This window comes from Varanus komodoensis, unplaced genomic scaffold, assembly GCF_004798865.1.
Source record: "Varanus komodoensis strain SLA01 unplaced genomic scaffold, ASM479886v1 scaffold56, whole genome shotgun sequence".
Classification (NCBI taxonomy): Eukaryota; Metazoa; Chordata; class Lepidosauria; order Squamata; family Varanidae; genus Varanus; species Varanus komodoensis.
The window spans coordinates 2,331,274-2,354,874 of NW_025336169.1; the positions used below are offsets into that span (position 1 = coordinate 2,331,274).

At 48.2% G+C, this 23,601-nt stretch overlaps 1 protein-coding gene across 3 annotated transcripts in view; it reads right to left on the minus strand.

The window, feature by feature from the left end:
* TPCN1 (two pore segment channel 1) overlaps positions 1-23,601 on the minus strand; it is a 46,765-nt gene that overhangs the window by 18,706 nt on the left and 4,458 nt on the right. For 2 of the 3 annotated variants that reach the window (XM_044448925.1, XM_044448924.1), the window contains exons 2-10: positions 13,623-13,747; positions 12,002-12,178; positions 9,981-10,094; positions 5,941-6,071; positions 4,716-4,804; positions 3,659-3,693; positions 3,153-3,211; positions 824-923; positions 192-308 (exon numbers count right to left, since the gene is read on the minus strand). In XM_044448925.1, coding sequence (XP_044304860.1) covers positions 192-308; positions 824-923; positions 3,153-3,211; positions 3,659-3,693; positions 4,716-4,804; positions 5,941-6,071; positions 9,981-10,094; positions 12,002-12,178; positions 13,623-13,747 — 947 coding nt within the window. The remainder of the gene's footprint in view (positions 1-191; positions 309-823; positions 924-3,152; positions 3,212-3,658; positions 3,694-4,715; positions 4,805-5,940; positions 6,072-9,980; positions 10,095-12,001; positions 12,179-13,622; positions 13,748-23,601) is intronic. The other variant, XM_044448926.1, reaches the window with a different exon arrangement.

Genomic DNA, 23,601 nt, shown 5'->3' on the forward strand with positions numbered 1-23,601 from the left:
CCCCCCCCCCCCCCCCCCCCAATAAAAGGGCCTTCCTGAACGCTGGGGCTACTTTTCTGTCCTCGGAGCACAGCCCTTGCAGCGTGCCAAATCCCCGGAAACCCCACGCCTTGCACAACGAGCTGCGCTTGCCCAGAGTGTTGTCAACCTAACAGCAGGGACAAAAGCGGGTTGCGCAGCTTGCCACGTACCTGTTTGCTGACAAGCAGGTGGTAGGCGTGTTGTATTGCTGTGCGTTTATGAAGCAGCAGCGACCGGAACTTCCTCTTTTCAATATCACTGAAAGTATCGAAAACGACCGCAAGCAGCTGAAGAACGCAGAGAAGAGGAGAAGTCAGGCTCCCGCCTCCCACTTTCAGTTCTGCACGGCACCAAGCTGCGGGAAAATGGCCTCCCCAGGTAGTTTCCCCCCCACCCCCTTAATTAGCAAGAAGCCACTGATGAATGGCACAGGCACTGGAATTCGGCTGCAGGAAGTGAAGAGGCAAGTTAAGTCGTCAGGGCAAGCTTGGGAAGCACATCTGTTGTAAAGGGAGTCTTCCGATTCCAGATGTGGCAGGATCTGGTGGGGGAAGGCTGGGGGTGGGGCGGTTGCTATCATATGTTAAGATACGCCTCTGGAAGTTGCATTAGCTTTCTCACAAAAATCCAAGTTTGTTAATTTCTGACACGAGCAGCTAAGAAACAAGAGCGCATTTCGCAGGAAAAGCGAATGGCTGCAGCAGCTAAGCAAGAGGCTAAAGGCTCTGCCAGACGTGGCGGGTATCTTTCCAACTAAAGCTGCACTGGACTGGGCCGTCTGGGGAGGAACCAGGTGACTTACCAAGTTCATAATGAAGTACAGTTCAATGGAAAGGTACACAATAAAGAAGATACAGGACCAAGGGCTCCGGGAATAAGAGGGCATCATCACATCTGGGAAGCTGCGGCACAGAAGAGAGAGAAACCATTTACAGCGGTACCTCGGCTCACGAACTTAATCCGTTCCAGGACTCTGGTCGGGACCCAAATTGGTCGTGAGCCAAGTCAAATTTCCCCATAAGGTTCAATGTAAATAAGGTTAATCTGTTCTGTAACCATTTTTTAAATCAGAAAAATGTGAAGCAAAGTGACAACAACAAAGATCGCAGCCACCTCCCCCACCCCCCAAGCACAAGCGGGGCCATCTCCCCACGCCCCCCCCAGCACGACCGAGATCCCGCCTGTCATCCCTGCAGGCGCCCGTCACCCCGGCGCACTGGAGGATTGGGGGGGAGATGGCCACAATCGCGGGCACACTGGGGGAGGGAGAGACGGGCGCAAACGCTGTGCTGGAGGGCGGGGAGAAGGCCGCGATCGCAGTTGCGTTCGTGCAGGGAAGGCATCCGTGATCAGAGGCGGCTCCTGCAGGAAAGACAGGCGGAATCTTGGCCATCTCCCCCGCGGCTCTGCTTTGCTGCCCCTGTCTTTCCTGTAGCAGATGCCTTCCCCGCACGAAAGCAACTGGGATCGCGGCCATCTCCCCACTTGGGGGGGGGGGGTGGGGGGAGATGGCTGCGATCCTGGTCTCCACCCAAAGTGGTGTTCGCGACCCAAGTCAAAATTTTTCAGAAATTTTTGTTCGTGACCCGATTTGTTCGTGAACCAAGGCGTTCGTGAGCCGAGGTACCACTGTATTTTCACAACTCGGGAGTATCCTTCCTTTCTAATGAGCTCGATAGACGGAAGGGCTTTTCATGGCACCGATCTAGAGCCAAACACTGGAAGGGTTCCTTTGCAAGGCAGGCTGAATGTTAAGCCTTCCGCAGGACATAGGTAAGCACAGAATAGATTGGGCAAGGTCTTGCAGTGTCTTTGCCTAACAGCAAGGCTGTTCGAAAACATTTTGCGGCCTGAGGCAAAAGGGGAGACGGCACGCCCTCTTTCTGCTGGACTGGCAGCAGAGTCTTTCTTCAGCACTGCTGACGGGACAGATCCTGTCCACCCCATTGGAGGGCAGCTGGGTAGCACAGCGGGTTCAGGGCAGGCCGAGTGGCCACAGCTCTCTCCCCTAACACTCTGGTGCCACCTCCCAGCACCTGCCGCCCAAGGCAGTGGCTCGCTCTGCCTCAGGGCAGGGCCAGCCCTGTCCAACACACCAAACCCATCTCACAGGAGTCCCAAGGGAGGCAGGACGGAGCATCACATTCCTGTTGTTACAGATTCTCTAAGGAAAACTGATCAGCATCAGCTATGGAGGCAGCCTGGGGGTCAATTTTCAGTTTTCATTCATTCAGAAAGAAGAAGTGGGAGCTGGTGCCACTCAAGAGTCCCCGTGCACTGAGAAGTCGCTGCAAGATGCAGATTCCCGCTTTACTTTCATCAACCTTCCTTTGGAAGCAGTGTCAACTTGATTGGAAATACAGCTTCAGCCCCATTGAGAGCTCTCAGCCTCGCTCTCCAAACAACATGCAAACATGGATTTATCGCACTTACACCATGCTCTTCCTCCCTTAAGGTACTACACCTGAGCTTACGGTGGGCTTCCGCCATTTGGCGGGCCACCCTCAAACCTGCCAATTTAAGGCATGTGCCCTCAGTCCGTCCTCTGGGCCTCTGCTCCCTTTTTTGAGGCAGCTCCAAATACTCCCAATGAGGCGTGAGCAATCTGTGACCCTCCAAGCATTCTGGCCTATAACATCCATCAGCCCCAGCCAGCGCAGCCAGTGACGAGGGATGATGGGAACTGCAGGCCAAAGCATCAGGAAAGCCACAAGTTGCCCACCCTGCTCCAGACCATTTCAGAGATCCAAGTTCAAAATTTCTGTATGTGTGTTTGAATGCACGCCCTGGGCCGGTTCAGCAGCTCCGAATGCCTTACCCCACACAGGCCACAATCTTAACTAGTGGTGTGTGAGGATTCTGGCTTGGGCGTAGGGATACGACTGACTTCCTGGGCTTGGCTCCCTGAACCTCAGTCCACACTGTCACAAGCAGGCTCAGCACCGACCCTTTAGCAAGCAGTTCTATCAGCCCGATTTCTGCTGTTTTCCTACCAAGCCCAAGCGCACATCCCTCGCCAGTGTGCTCATAGCAGGCTTCGCTTCTGAGTAAAGACGCACATTTAGTGTAAGGCTGACACTGGAAAGGTCACAACGGGAGCCTGTGTGGTTCCTGCAACTCGAGGGGCTTACTTTGCAGTCGTCAGAAGCACAAAGAGGTTCACAAGGCTGTTCTCTAAGGTGCTGAAATACTGCGGAGGAGAAAACATCTGTCAGAAAAGGGAACTGCTGCCGAGCGTCCCACATGCTGCCCCCTGGCTGTCCCAGTTCCTAAAGATCAGGAAATGCCCTGCAGATGTCCATAAAGCCTGCCCTTGCATTCTTCCCTGTCGGTGGAGCATGCCTCAGTTTTTAGCCAAACCACAGACACCCCCTTCCGGAGTGCAGAATCAGCAGCCAGAGTCTGTTTCCTTCCCTAATCAGGAGACCCTCTATCAGCAAAAGCCACTGCTGCTCCCGCCCCTTCCCGCCCAGGCAGAAGCTGGGTTTGCAGAAGCCCCCCCACCCCTTGCTGCCCCCCGCCCCACTGGCACAAGCCGGCCGAGAGGCGACTCAGAGCCAACCTGCCCAACTCATGCTTTGCAAGGAACTCCCGAATACCCGCCGTGAAAGAGTCTAAGAACGTACGGTTTACTTACGGGGTCAGATTTGTTAGGCGAGAACAAATAAAAGCCTGGAGAGGGAAAGAATTCAGCAAGAAAATGACAACAGGGCAAGAAGGGGGTTGGCTGCGGCTGGCGGGCCAGCATGTGGAAACCACGCTGGACGGTCACCACTCACACCCCTCGGCTCCCACCTCGTGAGGATGGCGATTTGCAGACCACGTGGAATGGGAACATCGCCTCTCCGCCCTCTCCTGCCCCGGGTGCTGTTCATCCTGGCAAATTCCTAACATTTTAGTGCATCCCTTCCTAGGAGGGCTAACTGAAAAATTTGCAACCTAAGCCAAGGGCTTGGTCTAGCCTAGTTTGGCCCCAAACCTTCCAGCCACACCTCTCTCTCTCTCTCTCTCTCTCTCTACGCACACACACACAAAAGCACTTTTCTTGCAAGAAGTATTCATTTTTTCCTCTGCTCTGCTTTGTGCAAGAGGAGTAAAAGCACTGGGTGGACACATCATGGAAACAAGGCAGCTAGAATTTGAACAACACAGAGGGAGGTCCTTTTAAAATTAGCACTCTGATTTTTGCAGGCGCACAGTGTTTCACACAATCTCTTGGAAGTGGGGGGTTTGTTTCCCTTAAAAATATATTTTTCCACTTCTGCTGCACGGATTGATCTGACCCGTTCACAGAATTGGACGGGGCTTCCGCACCGCGTGCACTTCAGTGCTTCTCCCTCCCACGTTTTCCTGCTGCTTCTTCCATCTTCTCTCTTACCACAGACAATCCATGAAGAAGAAAAGATGAAAGAGCCACACACTGGCTTCTCATGGGTAGCACTCGGAGCCCATCATCTGGAAGCTCCCACAGTGTCCCTGTCTGGACCACGATCCAGCCCAGCACCTTATTGGCACAGCCCGTTCTTGGAAGGAGCAATGTGGGCAAGATTGAAGGAGAAGTCTGCAGCGTCTCCATCAGTGCAGCAGTTCCTCTGCACGGCGCTGGCTCTCTTGCTGAAACAAAGCCGTGGCAGCAAGACCAGGACTACGCGGACACAAGGAGCTCATCGCCACGAAACCTTAAGGGTACGTACCAAGGATGGCAAAGATGACCATGAAGAAAAGCAGGAGGAGGAGAATGTCAATGAACGGAGGAAGCGATTGGAAGATCTGCCGCAGGTTTCTGAAAGAGGCAGGGATCCAGTCATTAACTCAAAGCAATGCCTCCCCCCTTGTGTTTCTTCGCCTGGTCTTCAGGTCCTCTGGGGGTGGGGGAGAGTTATAATCAGGCCGTTGCTGCCTTTTGGGGTGTAGCCACAAGGGCTAAAGCCATCTTGGGAGGAGAACTGTAGTCCTCTCTGTGCAGAGAAATTAACCTCAGCAGTTTCTTGCCCTACCTACTTTAGGATTTTGGGGGATATTACCTGTCCTCTTTCTCTTGTCGGAGTAGACTCCCCCCCCCCCCAGGCAGGTAGCAGAAACAGTTAAGGGTGCAACCCAGCCAGGAATGAGCGTAATCTTCTGAACTTGGGAGGATCCTACGCAGGGCAGAAGCACGAAGGCTAAGGTTGCCTCTGTCCTCCTGGTTTGCAAAGCAGCTGATTTCCGCTGTCGAGCCGCAGTGCTTCAGAAGGGGAAGGCAGGAGGCTGAGGAACTGCCAGGATTCGATGCATCTCAGCACCTGTCCCCAAACCCAGCCAGCGCACTTCTTTCTGCGGTGCCTGGACAGCGCTCTGAACGCAGCGTCCCAGCTCTGAGGTTAGAGCTGTACCTCCGGAACATCCACAGCCCTCTAGACTCTGCATAGGGGGCACAGAATTGCTCCGTAAGAGTCTTGTGGCACCTTAAAAGCAAACACACAGATTCTGGCACAAACATCTGTGGACACAACGCATCTGATCAAGCACCACACGGCTGGAAAAGCTGATGCCAGAATCATTCTGTTCATTTTTGAAGTGCTCCAAGGCAATTTCCTGCTTCAGATTTTTTCTATTTGTTTTGGAAACCACAATACTAGAGGCGGTTTTATGACTCTGCTGTTATTAGCATTTTACTAGTATTCGTGATCTATCCTCTGGTCTTTTTAAAGTACTTGATGGGATGTGAGGTTTTGGTCTTTGTCATGGTTTGCAAATTGAAAATTGCTTTAACGGTGCTGTTGAGAAGTCAGGGCACATGTCCACAAAAATTATCATCCCTTCTTTTATAATGCAGCATTAGAAAAAAGATTTTTTTTATTGTGCTCCCGCCCCCAAAATGTATTTTGCACAGAAGGGCAACTGGGATCAACGCAGCTGCAGAGCCTGGGAAAGGCTTACCTTCGGACGGCCCCGCAGTAGCGGCAGTCCACCAGGAAGATGCATCGCAAGGCTCTCGTGATCCGGACGTGGGACGTCTGGCGCACCAGCACAACAATCGCCTCTGCAAACTGCAGCAACAGGACACAGGTCTGCAAGGAGAGATGGCACAGACGGGGACGGTCAGCTCCATCAAACACAGAAACAGAGCGAGTCAGAAGGGTCCTCCTGGGCCATCTAGTCTGACCCCCGGCTCCAGCCGGCTCCGCTCACGACATGCCCACCATGTGCATGTCCAGCCTATCCTTGGACACCCTCACCAATGGGGCCTCAACCACCTCCCATGGAAGGCGTAGCCTTGTTGACCCTACAGCACAAAAAGTCTGCTAAACTTAACCCTTTGCTTAAAAAGGTACTTTGGCGGCCAGAATACAGTCCAGTGAGGTGGCATAAAGAATCAGGGTGGCCCAAAATGGCTGAGCTTGATGGGATGGTGCATGTTGGAATTGTGCTGGCTAAGCATGGAAAAGGGTGTTTGATGAATGTTCAAAATCCACAGCATTCCTGTGTCAACTTTAGGCCATGGAGTAAGGAATTAACTTTTGCTGACTCATATATATACTGTATATTCATGCATTATATTTCTATCCCACCTTTTTGCTTCTTGCAAGGAAACCAAGACAGCTTACATAAGCTCCCTCCTCTTCTCCATTTTATCCTGAAAACAACCCTGTGAGGGGGGTCAAGGATTGGTCCACACCCTCCCAGTGAGCTTCATGGCTCAATGAGGACTAGAACCTGGATCAGAGTTCGTATCTCTTTTGCTTTGGCTCCCGTTTCTATTCCACAGACCAAAATGAGTTGGGCTACATCAAGGAATAAAGCTACATTTTTTCAGCATTCTGAGCTGTGGTCCCTTCATTCTTTTGGGCAATTCAGGATGTTCTCCAAAGACCAAAAAAGGAAAAACCAACTCCAATGATCAAAAAACCCACTGGTGCACTTTTTAAAATGGAAGGACTAAAAAGCTTGGGAAATGAAAGATATTTTGTCACCTGGAGCTGAAAGGACCACGACATGGGTGCCAGGTTCTTTCAGAAGAGTATTCCAAAAATCAAATTATGTATACATTCTTCCCACCTTTGTCAGATATACATTCAGGAAGCTTTGCCCAGTGTGGTTGCAAGATGAGGCGTGACAAGCTGGGCTGGATTTCTAACCATCACAACTTCAGTGCATGATTCTTTCCAGAAACAGCGGAAAAACATTTAGCAAAATATATGACTCTAAGCAAGTGGGCTTAAATGGCATAACTGATGCCGCTCATGGGTTTCTATTTTCTCCGTGTGGAATTTGGGGTTTCAAGCACTGAGCACAGGAGCTGCAGCTCAAAGGCGCAAGCAGCAGCGATCTAACGCACTGCTGCACCTGGGTCCATGGGCAGCCAACCCTGCTGCTTGCGCACCCCATTCAAACTGGGATTTGCTGTGCATGTTCGTAGCTTCCGCAGACGGGGGCGGGACGGCGGTTTCCTTCATGGTCTGCACATGGGCCTCCTCAAAGCATTCGACTGGCTGCTGTGGAAAAGAAGATGCTAGACGAGGCGGATCCTGGATCTGGTCCAGCTGGTCTCTCTGGATGTGATCAGCTCACATTCTGCCTTTGGAAAAAGGGCCTTCTCTGCACCTCACTTTCAAACAATGCCCTCAACTGATCTTGAAAACAGATATCCTAAATCTCTGGCAAATTTACACTGGTGTATTTGGGGCCAAAGGGCAACCGATTATGACCCATTTCATTCTGGATCATGCCAGCCATTGCCCTAAGAGAAGATTTTTCAGGGGACTTTATAAGAGGGATGTGGCAATGCTCCACACAGCAAAGACAGCGAAGATGCCTTGTTTTGGACCAAGATGAATCAGTTCTGCATAAGAGGATAATGAGCTGTTGCCTAGAAGATAAAGTGTGCAAACATTTTCAAAAATTTGCTTTATCTTGCCAAGGTGAACCCTTAGTGGAGAAGCAGTGGGGTCATCCAGATTGCTAAAATCCGCCCGATACACAGAGCCACTCAGCGTTTTATGGCATTCAATAAGGCTTTGTTCGCACTGAACTATTCGGGGTAGTTTCTTCCTAAAGATTTCTAATGCTTTTGCAAGCCTCTGGAATCCCTTGGGCAGGCCGACACCTCCCTCTTATTTCCCAGTGGCCCATTTTGGCTGCCATCTTGTTGGCACTCCCCAGCTGAGTTTGCTACTAAAAAAAGTGATTTAGTTAAATGGATGAAGCCTTTGCATTGTGGTGCTGGAGGAGACTCTCGAGAGTCCCTTGGACCACAAAGTGATCAAGCCAGTCAATCCTAAAGGAGATCAACCCAGACTGCTCTTTAGAAGGCCAGATACTGAAGGTGAAACTCAAATACTTTGGCCACCTAATGAGAAAGAAGGACTCCCTGGAGAAGAGCCTGATGCTGGGAACAATTGAAGGCAAAAGGAGAAGGGGATGGCAGAGGTTGAGCTGGCTGGGTGGGGTCACTGAAGCAGTCGGCGTGAGCTTAGGTGGACTCCCTGGAATGGTGGAGGACAGGAAGGCCTGGAGGAGTGTTGTCCATGGGGTCGCGATGGGTCAGGCATGACTTTGAGACTAACAACAATAGCAACAACAAATGATTTATATATACAGAAATGATTTAGATAGACATATGATATAATTAACAAAGAGGTCTTATTCCGACATATTAAATTTGGTTCTGCAAGAAGACAGAGAATCAGGCTGCGTTGCTGCCCTTCATCTCTTCCCCAGCATGCACTGCGATTCCCATTTGCAGCATCATTCCAGATGCCCGTTCAAAGCACGATTTCCCAGGTCATCCAAATGGCCAAACGATACTCTGTACTTATCTACACACCAGGACCAAAGCTTGGTGATGTCTGAATGAAAGTAACATCTGGGATGAGCAGGAAATGACAGCACGGGAAGAAACGAGGGGAAAGAATTTGGAGAGAAGTCAGTGGAAAATAAATGATGGAAAGGAAGGTCCCAGTCATTTGCAGGCCAGAAAAGCACAAAACAACAGGAGGCCAAGAATGGAAGGCAAAACCTAAGACTGATAAGTAATCACACGCACCCTTCTGCTCTAAGGATTAACCCCTCACACGCATAGGATAGAAATGATGGCAGATGCAATGCCGAACTCTGATAAGCAAGGTCTGAAGTCCAAGAAAATAACAGCAGCAAGAAAGATGCACAAAGCAAGAGGCACGGAATATCTCACCAACCACTTGAAACTGCCAAACCACAAAGCTCAGACACAACGTTGCACCCACCCAACTCAGCTGCATTTGCTTAGGAGTTCAAAAAAATCATAGTATTGCAGTGCTGGTCTGGGCTGGGATCGCCAAACTGTTTTGGACTCCCAGCTCCATCTGAGAAGCTGCTGTGGACAACCCACAAAATGCCTCATTGATGATTCTGGGGCTATGTTTTGTTCAGCAAAAACTTTGGTGGCATTTCTGCCGGACACCGAGACGTCTCTTTCAAAAGGAATGGTGCAATTCCTGGCAGTGCAACACAGCTAATGTTTCTTTTAAACACGTTTTGGTCCCATCCAGTAGTTTCTTCTTCTGAGAAGGGAGTTATTGCACAGATATATTTTGTCCCGGAAGAGTCTTTGGTGGGAATTAACTAATAGTCGTGCAAATGGCCCTTGGATGACTAAAAGGCTGATACTGCAGCACGGGAAGGATACACACCTGCCTTCCATAATGCAATGGACTGGGGACCTTGCAGCGCTTTCGAGATTCGAATGGGTGGGCACCTTCAAGCTGATGGCCACTTAATTACTGAAACCCATGCACAGCCGCTAGATAGGTGCGTGTATTTTATACTAATCCATGAACGTATTTTTAAAAGGAAAATGAACAAGAAAAAGAGCAAAACCCTTCTGGGATCTCACAGACGCCATGGGGGAGGTGCTGTGGTGTCCCTGTGTGGGACTCCTGGTCTAATTCTTCGGATCCTACCACTGAAGGTTCAAGTAGGCGGAAGGGTCGCCGGGTCACCTTGATCATGGTCCTTTTGTGCCGAATGTACGTGTGGAAGCCCAGCCACCGCATCTTCATTGAGAGCTCGAACAGCACCACCGTCAGCGCAAGCAGCTCCAGAGTTGCGTGGATCTGTAATCAGACGAGGCAGGAAGCAGCAGGATCACTTTCTTCTGCTTTTCTCTCCCCCCCCCCCCCACCAACTTCATAAACATGCAGGGTTTATACAGCAACCCAGAATTCTGTTGCAGTCCGAGCTTCTCTCCCATTCCCAGTCTCCTACCAGCACCAGAAAACATGAGAACAATAGCAAAACGAACCACTCTTTCCAATTTAAAGGCCAACATTGATGGCATCTTTTCATTTAGCACGCAAGGTTTTGCTTTTGATTGCAAAGGGCAGCCGTGATATGTGTGTGTGTGTGCGCACGCGCGCGCGCATTTGTGGGGGGCGTTAATATTTATCAAAATCACAGCAGGTGCAGAGAGTACCAGTTGGCAGGTGCTTATGATACCTTTCTGTTGTTTGCATGCTAAATACAATCTGCCAGCTATGAGTGAAAAGCAATGCGTTCCATGGAACTTTTGCTGGAATCTGGTTTTGGCCCTGCAGTTTTTCCAACAACAGGAGTCTCTTTTTTATTAGAAAAACAGATTCAGGCTGATCAGGTACATCAACTCACAATCCAGGTTTATAATTATTTATAATCAGTGAATAGATACAATGCCTAAACTTAAACAGAAATTAAATTAGGAAATAGACTGTCCTAGTCTATCCAGTCTTGCTAAATTTAAGGACCAATCTGAACAGTACCTTTGCATTTTGGATGTTTTTTGTCATGCAATGAGCAGCCATGGGTTCTGTTCATAAAAATCAGATCACAACAAATGAGAAGGAGAGATTTTTCCTCCTCTGCTGTGATTCTGATAAAGTTGCTCCTCTGAAGTAGTTATTTGCATTGGGAAGAAAGTTTGGAGGGGTGGTTTTCTTCAGGACCAAGCTGGGTTAGAAAGGATTAAGCGCCACAATCTACTGTTGAAATTACAGTAATCATCAGCGGCTGCCAGTTGGAGTCTTTTTTGTGTTGTCTGCTGTTTTTATTGTTCATCTTGCTTACTGATGTTTGAATTTTGGTACTTTTAATACTCTAGCTGATTTAATTATATTTTAACTTGTATTTTTATTCATGCTTTCATTTCATAACTGTTTAAAATTGGAAGCCACCTTTGTTGGAGTCCCAGTATAGGAAACAGGAATAACAACAGTAGCAAGAACAACACTAGTGAGAGTTTTGATCGCCTGGCCCTAAAACTCTCACTGTGCAAAACTGTTTTCTCGACCAAGTCAACCAACCACTTTCTTACTGCACATGAATAAGTTCCCTTAAAATAGATCAAAGCTATGCAAAAGCATCCAAAAGAATGCAGTTCACTCAGACATCAAAGATTCCAGAGCCATCAGTTAGTACAACAGAGTTATAGTTTACTATTTGTGACCCTTTTTATTTACCCAGTATTTTAACAGTTAACTTTTATTCTCAATGTTTATACTGCATTTCTCTTGTACTGCTGCTACACCTCTGGACCAATTTGATTGTGGCTGCAGTGGGCCTACCGTCACCGTTTTATTGGGGATATTGCTTTATTGCTTCTTATGCACTGTTCTTGATTTTGCTAAGTGTTCTTTTTAACTTTGCAAACCTCCCAGAGAGACTTTCGGCAAGCGGGTAGTATAGAAACGACATACATAAATAATAAATACTCAGCCAAGAAATGATCGGTCAAAATTTTGCTCCCGGTTCAGCTATTTTGGTCGGACACCCATGGAACCATTTCTCACACAGAGCTTTCCATCTGGCATTGAAGACCCCATAACGGGAAGGAGTTTCCCTTTCTCCCAACCCGCAGACAGCACCGCGGCGCCCCTGGACCGAAGGCCGGCCGGCGACAGCGCTAGTCGGAGCGCTCGTCGCGCAGCTGCGTTTCGGTGCCCTGCCCTCCCGCCGAAGCCATGCCGCCGCCCGTCCTCGAGAGACTTACGTAGATGCCGAGCCGGAGCATGGGGACCGCGGGCGCCTCACAGAGCGAGAGCAGCAGGAGCAGCAGCGCGGTGCTCAGCTCCATCAGGTAGAAGAGGTGGTTGTGCACAAAGAGGTAGGCGGCCAGCGCTTTGGCATCCTTGGGATGCGTGAAGAACTTATCATTGTTTTCTCCTTCCTAATGTAGGATTTGAAAACAGCAGCAACACAAAACCATGAAGGCACACAGGTTGAAGGCCAGGGTTCTAATGAATGGCTCTCTCTAGGGAGAAGCAGCATGTACTGTATGGGCTCACCTGGAAGAAGCTGCTAAGGTTTGACAGGTAGGGTAGCAAATTTCCCCAGTGTCCAAAAGCCCTGAAGACACACAAGGCATTCAGCTTATTCGGAAGAGCGTAACAATACCGTATGTCGCCTGTATGTTGCCGACATATAGGTATGTGAGAGGGTGTCACACGGAGGTGGGTAGAGGCCTGTTCTCCCATGCAGAGGAAGGCAGGACGTGCTCCAATGGAGCAAAGCTCAGGGAGCCAAGGTTCCATTTGGATGCCAGGAAGCACTTCCTGACAGTCAGGACCCCGAGGGTGTGGAATGGGCTTCCACGGGAGGTGGTTGAGGCCCCATCGGTGCGGGTGTTCAAGGATAGGCTGGACGTCCACATGGTGGGCATGTCGTGAGCGGAGCCGGCTGGAGCTGGGGGTCAGACTAGATGGCCCGGGGGTCCCTTCTGACTCGCTCTGTTTCTATGTTTAAAACTGCCTCCTCCAATGATTCTGTAGAGAAGGGCTGCTTTTGCTGGGAGAACAAAATTGCTTGCCTTACTGAAAGAGTTTCACAGTCCACCCTGCTTCCCAGGATGCCAGGCTGGAGCCTGAGTGCATATTGGCAGACTCTGAAAGGGCAGCAGAGAATTTTATAAAATTCATTATGAGAGGCACTGTCTTTTGTTCTTGGCCTGGGGAGTTGAATTGACACTTGCCCAGGGAGCAACCCTGGTCCTATGCAGGGGACCAGTAAAGCCACAGATAAAGCAGAGTGAAAGTTTTCGGATTGTTTACATTCCGTATTCAAATTTCATCATTCTGTCCAATAAACTGTATACAATTTAGGACACAAGTGGTTTTGTTTTTTCCCAAGTATTCTTAAATCCAGAGTGAGGTGCCTTGGGCTGGACCCAGCACTTTGGGGTGGAAGATACTGAGAGTCATCTTGGAGGGAAGAAAATGTGTGGTTTCTAACACATCAATTAAAAGAGCCTTATTCTTTTCTTATAAGAAAACAAGCAAAATGTTATTTGCATAGAAAGAAAGAAAAGTGGGAAAAGCAGCCAACTCCTGGCTTTCTTCTACCACTGGATCTGTAGCTAAATTTCTATTAATAGCCTCCAGTTATCAGCCATATCTGGGACTTTAAAGCTGTGGGAAACTTATTCATCTTACACCATGATCTATTAAGAATTCTATATTCCAGTAACAAATGCGGCTAAAGGAAAATAGCAGGTTTGTTTAGGATCACAAGGTGTAAGCTTGAGATTTAGTTTGCCAGCTTCAACCCCGAGTGTTTGGCATTCCCCAGCCCTTCCTCTTCCAGTTTGTTCCTGTAATGGCAATACAAGGGCCCACCTGGAGGTAGATGGCCGCCTCCTGGTAGTTCATTTCCCAGGTGTGTCTTCCACAGTCCCGCTGAGGGTAGCCGTCGCCGGAGGCTGGACTGGGGATATCCCTGATCGCATCATAGTTGCCTCCATCTGCGTTGAAGGGAAAGGATGCCACAGTTTATTACATTTTAATAATAAATGTTATCATTTTTGCTTGTTATTTCTCTTCCAGGCTGCCCACAGGCTGTTTGCTAGAGGCAGCTTAAAAATAGCATAAAATGAATATATACACATAGAGAGAGTTTTGATCATCCATTTTGTAGTTTTTTACCAAATTTTGCACTTACTTGCTTCCTTCCTATAATTTGCCACCATTTCCCCCCTCCATCTATTGTCCTACGTAGGACATAGTTACGCGAAGCACTGAAGGACAACGACCTCCTTTGCTCAGCCTTTCCCAAGTTTTTTGAGTTGATGGACACATATGCCCTTGTGGAAAGTGTCGCAGGGGCTCTCACAAAATGGCGGCCCTGGGGGTTGTCTGCCCATTCAGAGCGGCTGTCACCGTGGGCAAGAAAGCAAACTGTTGTGAGCAGAAGAAAAGTGAAGTGCCCAAGAAGCGAACTGGTGAGATCTGATCGATTTGAAGCCAAATGGGTCTTGGAGGGGAACACGTCTCTTTGCAGCATGCCAGGAGCCTCGTTTGGAAACGAAGCCGCTTCGATGTTAAGCAATACCAATAAAATAAAAATTGGAGTGGCCCAGAGCCTGCTGGGGGCCAAGGGGGTGTCTTCAGGCATGTCGGTGTCACCCAGCGGAGCGAGAGTTGCGGCCTTTGTCCCGCAAGAGAGCCGGGGGCAGAACCCTGGGGCTTGCAGCCTTTGCCGATCAGCATCCACCCCGGGGCTCCCGGCAGCATCCGGCAGCTCCTCTAGAGAACCACACATCCTAGAGGTAAGCGACCCTGCAACTCACAAGAGGAAGCAAATGTTTCGGGGATCCTAGGTTAACTGGGCACAGGCGCTGCGGTGACCTGGCCCAGGTTCCCATCCATTTCTGAACACAACCCAAGTGTGATGGCTTACCTTTACAGCTAAACAGCAGGTGTGGGCGACCTCAGGCCCGGGGGCCAAATTTGGCCCTCCAAGGCTCTGCAGAGGGCTGTACTCCTCCCCACCCCGCCATTCCCAGCTTATGTGCTGTCTGCTTTCCCATTCTAAAAGACTGAGATGTCTCTCCTAAGGCAATAAGGACTTGCAGCTAACACAGACAGGTACTTCTGGCCGCATCCCTTTCGCCCTTGGCCCTCCCCCACTGCCTCTTGTCCCATATGATACCTGGCATGGCGTCTCTGGGAATTTGGCTTTTAGGTGGAAGGACTTGACTCACCTGCCGGACAGGTCTTGGGGTGCGGTTCCCCGATGGATCACTGGCCTTCCTGTCCACCTGCCATGCCAGGCCATCAAGGCCAAAGGAGAGCCTGCCTGATATAGGGGTGAGAGTGGCCTGGGAAAATGTTCCTTCGGCACTTTGGCCCCCTTTTCAGGACTCTCATCCTAACCTACCCCACAGGGTTTTTGTGATGCTGAAACAGGGAGGTGGACCATGTCACCCAGCCAGGACTCCTTGCAGGAGAAAAGGCCGGGTTTAAATGCAATAAAAGCATAAGAACAAAGGCCCTTCTCCAGGCAGTGCATCCATTTGAGAACAAACAGCTTCCAGGTGAAGAAGAGGCTGGGGCCCCATTCGAAGAACGCTCTTGCAGGAAGCTTTGCCTTTATCTCATGCTTATTTATTTATTTTGTTTATTAGAACATTTCTATGCCGCCCCTTGCCGAATGCTTGTGCTGATGCTTTATTAAATGTTGATTCCATTTGTAATTTTTCTAAATTGCTCTGATGATGGCATGCCAAAGGTCAGTATACAAATCTGATCAATAAAATGAAGATAAAAATAGTTTCCAGAGTCATTTGCTGAGTTTATGGTAAACAAGACTGACGTGGTACTGCACTGTGCTCAGTCTGGAACCCTGGATATTCCATCAAGAGTTCGGTATAATAATGCTGTTCAGTTCTTCTTATTTGCCATTTAAAGTATTTGTATCAAAACCCTTCAATTACATCTGCCCTTTGATTATATTCCCACGGGGGTTAACAGTAAAGTACAAATCTGGAAAGCAAAATAAAAGAAACACTCACAAGAAGTACAAAGCAATCTGGAAGAAGCACCGTTTTCCAATACATCCCAAGGTCAAGTCTTGCTTGCAATCTCTGCCAGCAAATTGCCCCGTTAATACCAGTATGAGGAACAGGTGCAAATAGAGTCCAGAGGACCCTTTCCGGCTCAAGCTAGGAATTCAAATGCTGCCATATTCATATCATAAGTTCCACTAGGAATTTGATGGCAATTACATTAAATGGATTTCTTTGCCTGCTAGGTTTGTGCTCAAAGGCCCAGCCAACAGCCAGCGGCGCTTCAGGACCATGGGCCAATTTGGAACACTACAAAAGAAGGCCCTTCAGATGCCAGTGTTTGATGTATCTGGTTTCTGATTTTTCAGAAACATTGGCTAAACTTTACAGAAGTCCAAGTGCATAAAATACTACCCCAAAGTAGGGGAGAATTACTACCACTGCGGTTGTTGTGTTCTTGTGGATATTGTTACAATTAATAATAGACACTAGACATGTTAACCATTTTCTCACGCTCATAGCATTGCCTAGTTGGCCCTGAAAGGGCTTCTGATGGAAACATAACCAGCTCTCTTTCCTACAAGTGGAGAAGAAGATTGCAAAACAATGCATCTGGAAGGAGTTTTTGGACCTTCACGGTTTCAGAATGGCACTCACACATTCATTCATAGCCAACTATAATATCCGTCCTGGGAATGCCACGATTACGGAGGAGCCAACATGACGAGCTGACCAAGAAAAATAAAGTTTGCAGCACACTGGAAGAAGCTGCAGCAGGGACGGCCCACCGCACAGATGGTAACGCTGCCTTTGCACTGGCGTGACTCGTCCCACGAGTTCCATCCCCGCCAGCTGCCCTGCTTACACAAGGCCTGTGGAATGGGAGTTCAGGGACGCAGGCAACCCCATTCACTGGAGTGCTGGAAGCTGTTCTGGCAGGCCTCTGAATAGGGATGACTTCCAGATGCCGTCACAAAGAGGAGGCGGGGGGAGGGAGGGTTTGCTAACTTCTAATATTCAGTTGGCTGACAGGCTGGGCAGGCCCATGTCTTTGAGATGCAAGGGAACGCCAGGCACTCAATGGAGATCTCGGTGCTAGACACGCGCAAGCGGCCAATCTGCGGACAAAAGCCGGAGACGGGATGGAGAGCGAAGAGCGGCGCTGAAGGACGGAGACGGATTACTGTGCCACCTGGGATTACGTCAGGGCGAGTCGCAGCAGAGAACTTTCTCATCTTCCAAGAGGCCTTCGCTCAGGACTTCGAGGCACCTCTTTCCTTTCGGGTGCCTCACCCTTTATTAACAGATCAAAACTGTAATTATTTCGCCTTGACCTTCACAATTTGCACAGAACTGCAGGCCTTCCCAACAGCACTGCATTCATTTCTACTCCCTGGCACCTGATGGCATCCAATGGCGCTTTCTGTCCACGGTTTTACCATGCCCTGGTACTCACTGCAACAGGCTTTTTGTAGTTATTTTCATTTGCTTTACATTCTTGTGTTAAAAATTTTAATACTGTGTCATTATTAACGTGCATCTCTAAATGGCAGTATTTTTGAACAGGGAGCTTTTGCTGTTGGGTGGTGGAAAATTGGAACAAACTTATGTCCACAGGTTAATCCGCCACAAACAGCAATCTTCAGTTTAGCTGCTAAGCAGCCCTTTGAGCTCAGCTTCCCTCCACTTGAACCCACAGTGTGTCTACGTGAATCATTTGTCTTTTATCTCATGTAATTAATACATATAGATGTGTTTATACAACAGTTCTGCACTAGAATTCATGCACTGCTTTCCACCAACCAGCCAAGAGTAATTATGATGTCAATTTTTGGTTCTTGCAAGTTCAATAAAATGTCCCTGCTTTCGAAGAGACCCCTCTGCATGCGTAACTCAGTTCACACATAAATGTGGTGGACCATGGGTTAACTAATCCAAGGTTCAATTTGGATGCCAGGAAGGACAGAACCAAAAGGGTATGGAATGGGACATGGTTAAAGCCCCATCGCTGAGGGTATTCAAGGCTAGGCTGGACATGCACATGGTGGGCATGTCATGAGCGGAGCTGGCTGGAGCCGGGGGTCAGACTAGATGGCCTAGAAGACCCCTTCTGACACGCTCTGTTTCTGTGTTTCTATGCACGTGTCATGTGGGCACGTTCAGTCTCTGATCAGGACAATTAGTGGTTGCAGCATGATGTCCAAACCTAGACAATGATAGGTTACTTGTGGCTTAAGCAACCCAAGGACAAGCTACAGTTCGTAGCATATTTGGTTGAATGGTAGCGACTGGTTAGTAGCAACAGGTTGAATATGTGCCATAGAAAATCATGGACTAATTAACCTACAATCCGCCACAGTCACACGCAAACAAGACCATGGAGTCACCTCTGCCAAGGCACACTATTATCAACCTTCAAGGTTCCTTGGAGGGGGATATCACGGAATGTGTGACTGCGTATACTTCTGTCCAGACAGGATAATTCTTAACAACTGTCTAGACTGCAGCAGCTTTCCAGAATCTGCCCCAATAACCTGCTACTTTATACTTGTAAGAGAAGTTTTTATTTTATGGTTACAGACCAGGAAGTACTTTGTACTTTTACCCGGAGATCTTAGAAATGGCACTTAGAGATCACAGCGCTTGTGCTCTGTCCTCAAGCTACAGAAAACCCGACAAAAAAGTAATAGTTTTAAAAACAAACTCCAGCATACAGAGGAAAATATATATCTAAAATCTGGCAGCCAGAGCAAACAGAAATTCTTGAAACTGGTGCAGAAATAATTACAAGGCAGGGAGAGGCAAGATCCTGCCAATTAAAGTGTACTACAGTCCAGTATAGCCATTCCCCACCCAGTATTAAAAGGGTAAGCATGGGCGGGTCTCTCCAAAACATCACGCTGCAGTAGAGACAATGTTCTGAGTACAGCACTCCTGCGAGGCTTCAGCTGGCAGAAAGACAACGGAGGTATCTAGAACCAGAAAAATAAAACACGTGCAGTGAAGACCCGCTTGTGCAAAGGGAGGCATCCAATGTTGCCGATGGGAAGATGTGGCCGCACAGCGAGAAGCTTGCACGGCTGTAGACTAGGAGGAATCACCCCTTGCAGGAGAGCACCAGAGGAACCCACACAAACGGCAGCGCCGCCTTGTCCTCTCCCGGAAGTGGCTGTTTTGGCTACTTTCCCAAGCTGTGCTAGCCAGCGCTGGCTTCCTGTAATGCTAACAGGCATTCCTGTGAGCACAACCTGTTTTGCACGGGCGGATGCTGCCCTAAGATTCTGCTTGGTGTCACAGAGACAAACGGAAGGGGTCCACACTGCCTTCTTTCTCTTCCCCACCGAAGCAGAGCCAAAGCTACGCTTCCCCACTGGCGCCACCACTCCGCCTTCTGAAGCATGCCTCTTGATGTCCTACAAGCCATTCAGAGCCCGCAGGAGTCCCCTGTGGGCACTCACGTTGGCAAACCCCTTTCCCCCATCTGGGGGTAGCCCCCGAAGGCATGGCCCCGGACAGAAGGCTCCCTCCCTAGGCACCGCTGGTCTAACATCCAGTCACAGTATGCTAAGAAGAACCTCCAATGCTACCTGTCTCGCTGAGATGGCATCTCTGAGCAGGCCAAGCAAGGCCGTTACGACTTCCACATCACAAGACCAAGGAGTTTTCTCTTCCACACAGTCAAGAAAGGCCAATTTCTACAATCAACAGAGGCGGTTTTCTTGGAATTTGGGCCCTTCAATTGAGCTTCATGCTGGGAATGTACAGGGAGGGAGAAGCGATCGCTTACTAACATGAGGGTGTGGGGAAAATCCTTGAACAGAGAATTCAAGCACAAAAGGGATAAACAACACAGGATAACAGCAGACCTGCACCTTTTGATGTGAGTCTGACCCATATGCATCAAAGCAGAGCAGGGGGTACCATTTACTGGGGGGATGGGTTCAAACGTAACAAATACTGTGGGTAGGTCGGACATTTTGGGAGTTGTAAGTCCTTTTCTTTCTTTTGTTATGTTCAGTCACAAAGTCATGCCCGACTCTTTGTGACCCCATGGACAACATTCCTCCAGGCTCTCCTGTCCTCCACCATCCCCCAGAGTCCACCCAAGCCCACACCCACCTCTCCAGTGGCCCCATCCAGCCGCCTCAACCTCTGCTGTCCCCTTCACCTTTTTCTTTCTAAGCACACATAAAACCATGCCCTCAAGTTGGGCTATTTTGCATCTCCTGATGTTATCCCCCAAAGCAGTCCTACATTCCTCCCATTTGAAGACATTTATGTCCTGCATGTAGAAATTCTGATCCATATGATCCATCAAATGCTGCAAGTTCAAATTATTATTTCAGCTGCAACGCTAAGTTCCAAATGCATATCCTTCCTTCAGCTTCATAAAAAATATTTTATTCCCTCCCAGCTGATATTTACTTATTTTATTGGAAGACTGGTTTAAATTCAAGCACAGCGACCCAACCCATTAATATTCTACGTACTCATCTTTGGAAAGACATGCCTCTGATGATTCAGCCAATGCACCGACTTTCTAGGTTAATAATAAAGTAAGACTCAACCCATCAGAAAACCAGTACCTACTGCAAAATTGGCATGCAAGCACAGCCGGCACTTCAAAACAATGGCATTGCTTTACTTATTCATAAATCCCCTAAGGCTTGATCTACAGGTCTGATCTATTTATTGCAGCATGTTATTAACATTGCGTTCAGTTTCCGGGACACCGATTCCCAACCACCTTTGCTTTGTAAGCCTGAAGAGAACCTTCCAACTTGTTCCTCCTAATTTAAGAAACTACGTTGAAGAGAATCCACCTTCTTCCTCAAAGCAAAAGGGCAGAATATTTCTGTTTACCTTCTGGCCACTGCACAGATTAAACTGCTCATGGTCAAGGGCTTGACTGTGACAGTGCTTAATCTGGCCTAGTTTTTGACCAAACAGGCCGATATTGTCCATCCAGTTTAGGATCCCATTTTGTTCCAGTTTTTACACTGGGCCGTATTACTGAACTTACAGACATCCCACTGAAGACCAGTATCAGAGGGATGTTGCCACTTTCAGTCTGAAGGTTGAATTCCATTTCAGAGATGCATTCCAGTCTGCATCCCAGCAGTGGGCAGGGCCAAAGGCAAAAGGGATGGAGCCAAAATATTAAAGAAACAGCCCGTTGTAGCTTAAAGCTCTTACAGCATGTCACCTTTTTGGAATGGGAAATCCATGGCGCAAAAGCAAGGAAGTCACCACATGATCAACAGTCTGGGAAAGCCATCTTAAGGAACTCTGGAAGGATGGATTGGAACTCCTGGAAGGATGGATTTGGTTCCAGGTTCTGCACCCCTGCACAACACAAATATGTGTCGAGGAAACTCCTGGCAATAAGGAATGAAGACACATAATGCCAATCAATGACTGGGTTCAGACAACACAGCAAGCCCACATTCAAGAGTTGAGTATTGGTTGAGTGTGGGTTGTTGTTGAACTGTTGATTGTTTTGAACTGTGTCTGAACCCAGCCAAGATATCAAACCATGATAAACACAGCACAGTGCACAACTTAGCAACAAACCCATGTGTGAACAAGTCATGGATCGTTAGCACAACTGGGTTCAGATAATACTATGGTTCAACAACAACCTGTGGTTCAGTTTCAACCCATACTCAGCCCATACTTAGCCCTTGAGGGTAGGTTATTATGTTGACTGAACCAATGTTCATGAGCCTCAGTGACCTTCCATTAAAGGCTTCGCTCTGACTGTATCTCACTATTTAAATAGCTGATTTTCTTATATCTTGGTGGAACAAAATTGTTTTACAATAGTTTGCAATCGCTTAAGTATATTTCAGTCTCTTCTATTCCTTTCTCAGAACAAAAATGTTGTGAAGCTTCCAGAGAAGGCTATGGTCATGCCCAATTCATGGAATTGTATAGGGGTGGGAAATACCCGGGAAATGGTATCTCCCATTCATAACGCTCCCATGTTGTCTCACCACTTTCTTCTTTTTTCTAACCACAGAAAATCCATTCAGCAGAAAAAGATGGGACTTGAATGCACTAGGAGCCATCTATCCATAAGTTCCTAGCTTCTTGTTTACCCACCTACAATGAAATGCCTAAATGGTCGTTTTATTTTCCACCAACAGACAAAGCAAAATATCCAGCTTTCCTTGGGGACTTTATCTAGAATACTTCAAATGGGGTTTCTTGTGTGTAAGGAGACAACAGGTTTTCACAATCACCACGCTTCTCTGTCTTCCTTTTCTTTTCTTGTTGAAAATAAAACAAATAGCACCTTTTTTCCTTTCCTGCTTTGCACTGAGGGATGGCAGCTGCGTTTCTAGGCATGCTGTCATTAAACTCTTCTGTTACGGGAACAGGTGGTTATGGGACCATAAATGTTTTTTTAAAGCACTAGGAGACATTGAAACAGCAGCCCTGAAATGACAACATTTTTGACGGCGTCTGGTTGCTTTTCGCTTGTTGTAGCCGATTCAGAACATCTGACGCACAAAGCGGAACCACTCGAAACAAACAGCGATTAGGTTTCATGGCCTCCTAGGGAACGCCATCCCGTTTGGCAAGGTTTTATTATTATTTTTCCGCTGCTTGTGGATTTTCAGGGCATTTTCGATCAAATATGCCAGAAATGGCCAAGCCTTTTTAGTCACAGATGAAAACAAAGGTGGCCCTGCTGAGCTGAACTGCCTCTGCCAGTCGGATGCTTGCAAAGAGTCCCTTTGTCCTAGGTGGCTCTCGAGAAGGATTCTTCCGGCTGTTCCAGCCCCCCTGCGACGAAACCTCATTTTGCTCATCCCGGTTCCATAAGCAGCATTGTATAAAACTAAACAGAAACATCTGTGCAGTGGTTAGAGCCCGGTCTGATTGCCGTTTTTTCCCCGCAGTGCCTGAGGGGTTCCAAACAAACTCTCTCCAAGTTCTCTTATGAGCCTCAGTGCTCCATTTCTGTGCTTCTTAATGTGTGTGTGTGTGTGTGTGTGTGTGTGTGAGCAGGGGGACAACATTAGTTCGGGAAGCCTTGGTGTGTGTGTGTGTGTGTGTGTGTGTGTGTCGAATTCATCTAAAGCAAACTGATGAACGAAATGCAAGCTGATCTTAGCTGCATCATTTGGAATGGAGCCAGAGGGATGGCACAAGCCCTCTTCGCCCCGGGACCTATCCGGTCATATGAAAGCAGCCCATAAACACATCTGGCTGATCTGGAAAGAGGTCTTGCGGCTTTCCTCCTCTTGGCCAATGGGTTCCTCTCATCCTCCATTCTGCTGCGTCCAACAAGAGTGCAGTTTTTCCGATGGGGGAGAAAGTGCATGTGATACTGAAACCATTCAAGGAATAGCTACTCCCTCCCTCTGATTCTGTGAGCTGATTCATCTGATTCCTTTTGTAATCCCAGAGCTTAACTATTTCTGTCCTAGCTTTAGTTCTTATATCCTTTTCCCACCCCCACTGGCAGCCTTCACTTTCAGTGACACACCAAATGACATTTACCGGGCTCCACAAGTGCAACACACTCACAAACCGGTTGTTCACAAAGGAGGAGGCACACAAGTTTAAGAAACACGTAAGAAGGCAAGATCAAATTTAATGCAATAAGACAGCCACCAGCAACCAAAGTAAATAATGCTGCAGTGAACAGAAAAATACTCTGACCTGGTATTTATTCCTAAATGCTGCACTGGACAATCCTTCATTTCACCTGCTTTTGTTCCCTAAGGCACATTTCGGTAGATGGTGCATGTTTTTCAGCCAAAGAAACATTAGCATCTTTCCGATGTCACTTAGCTTTC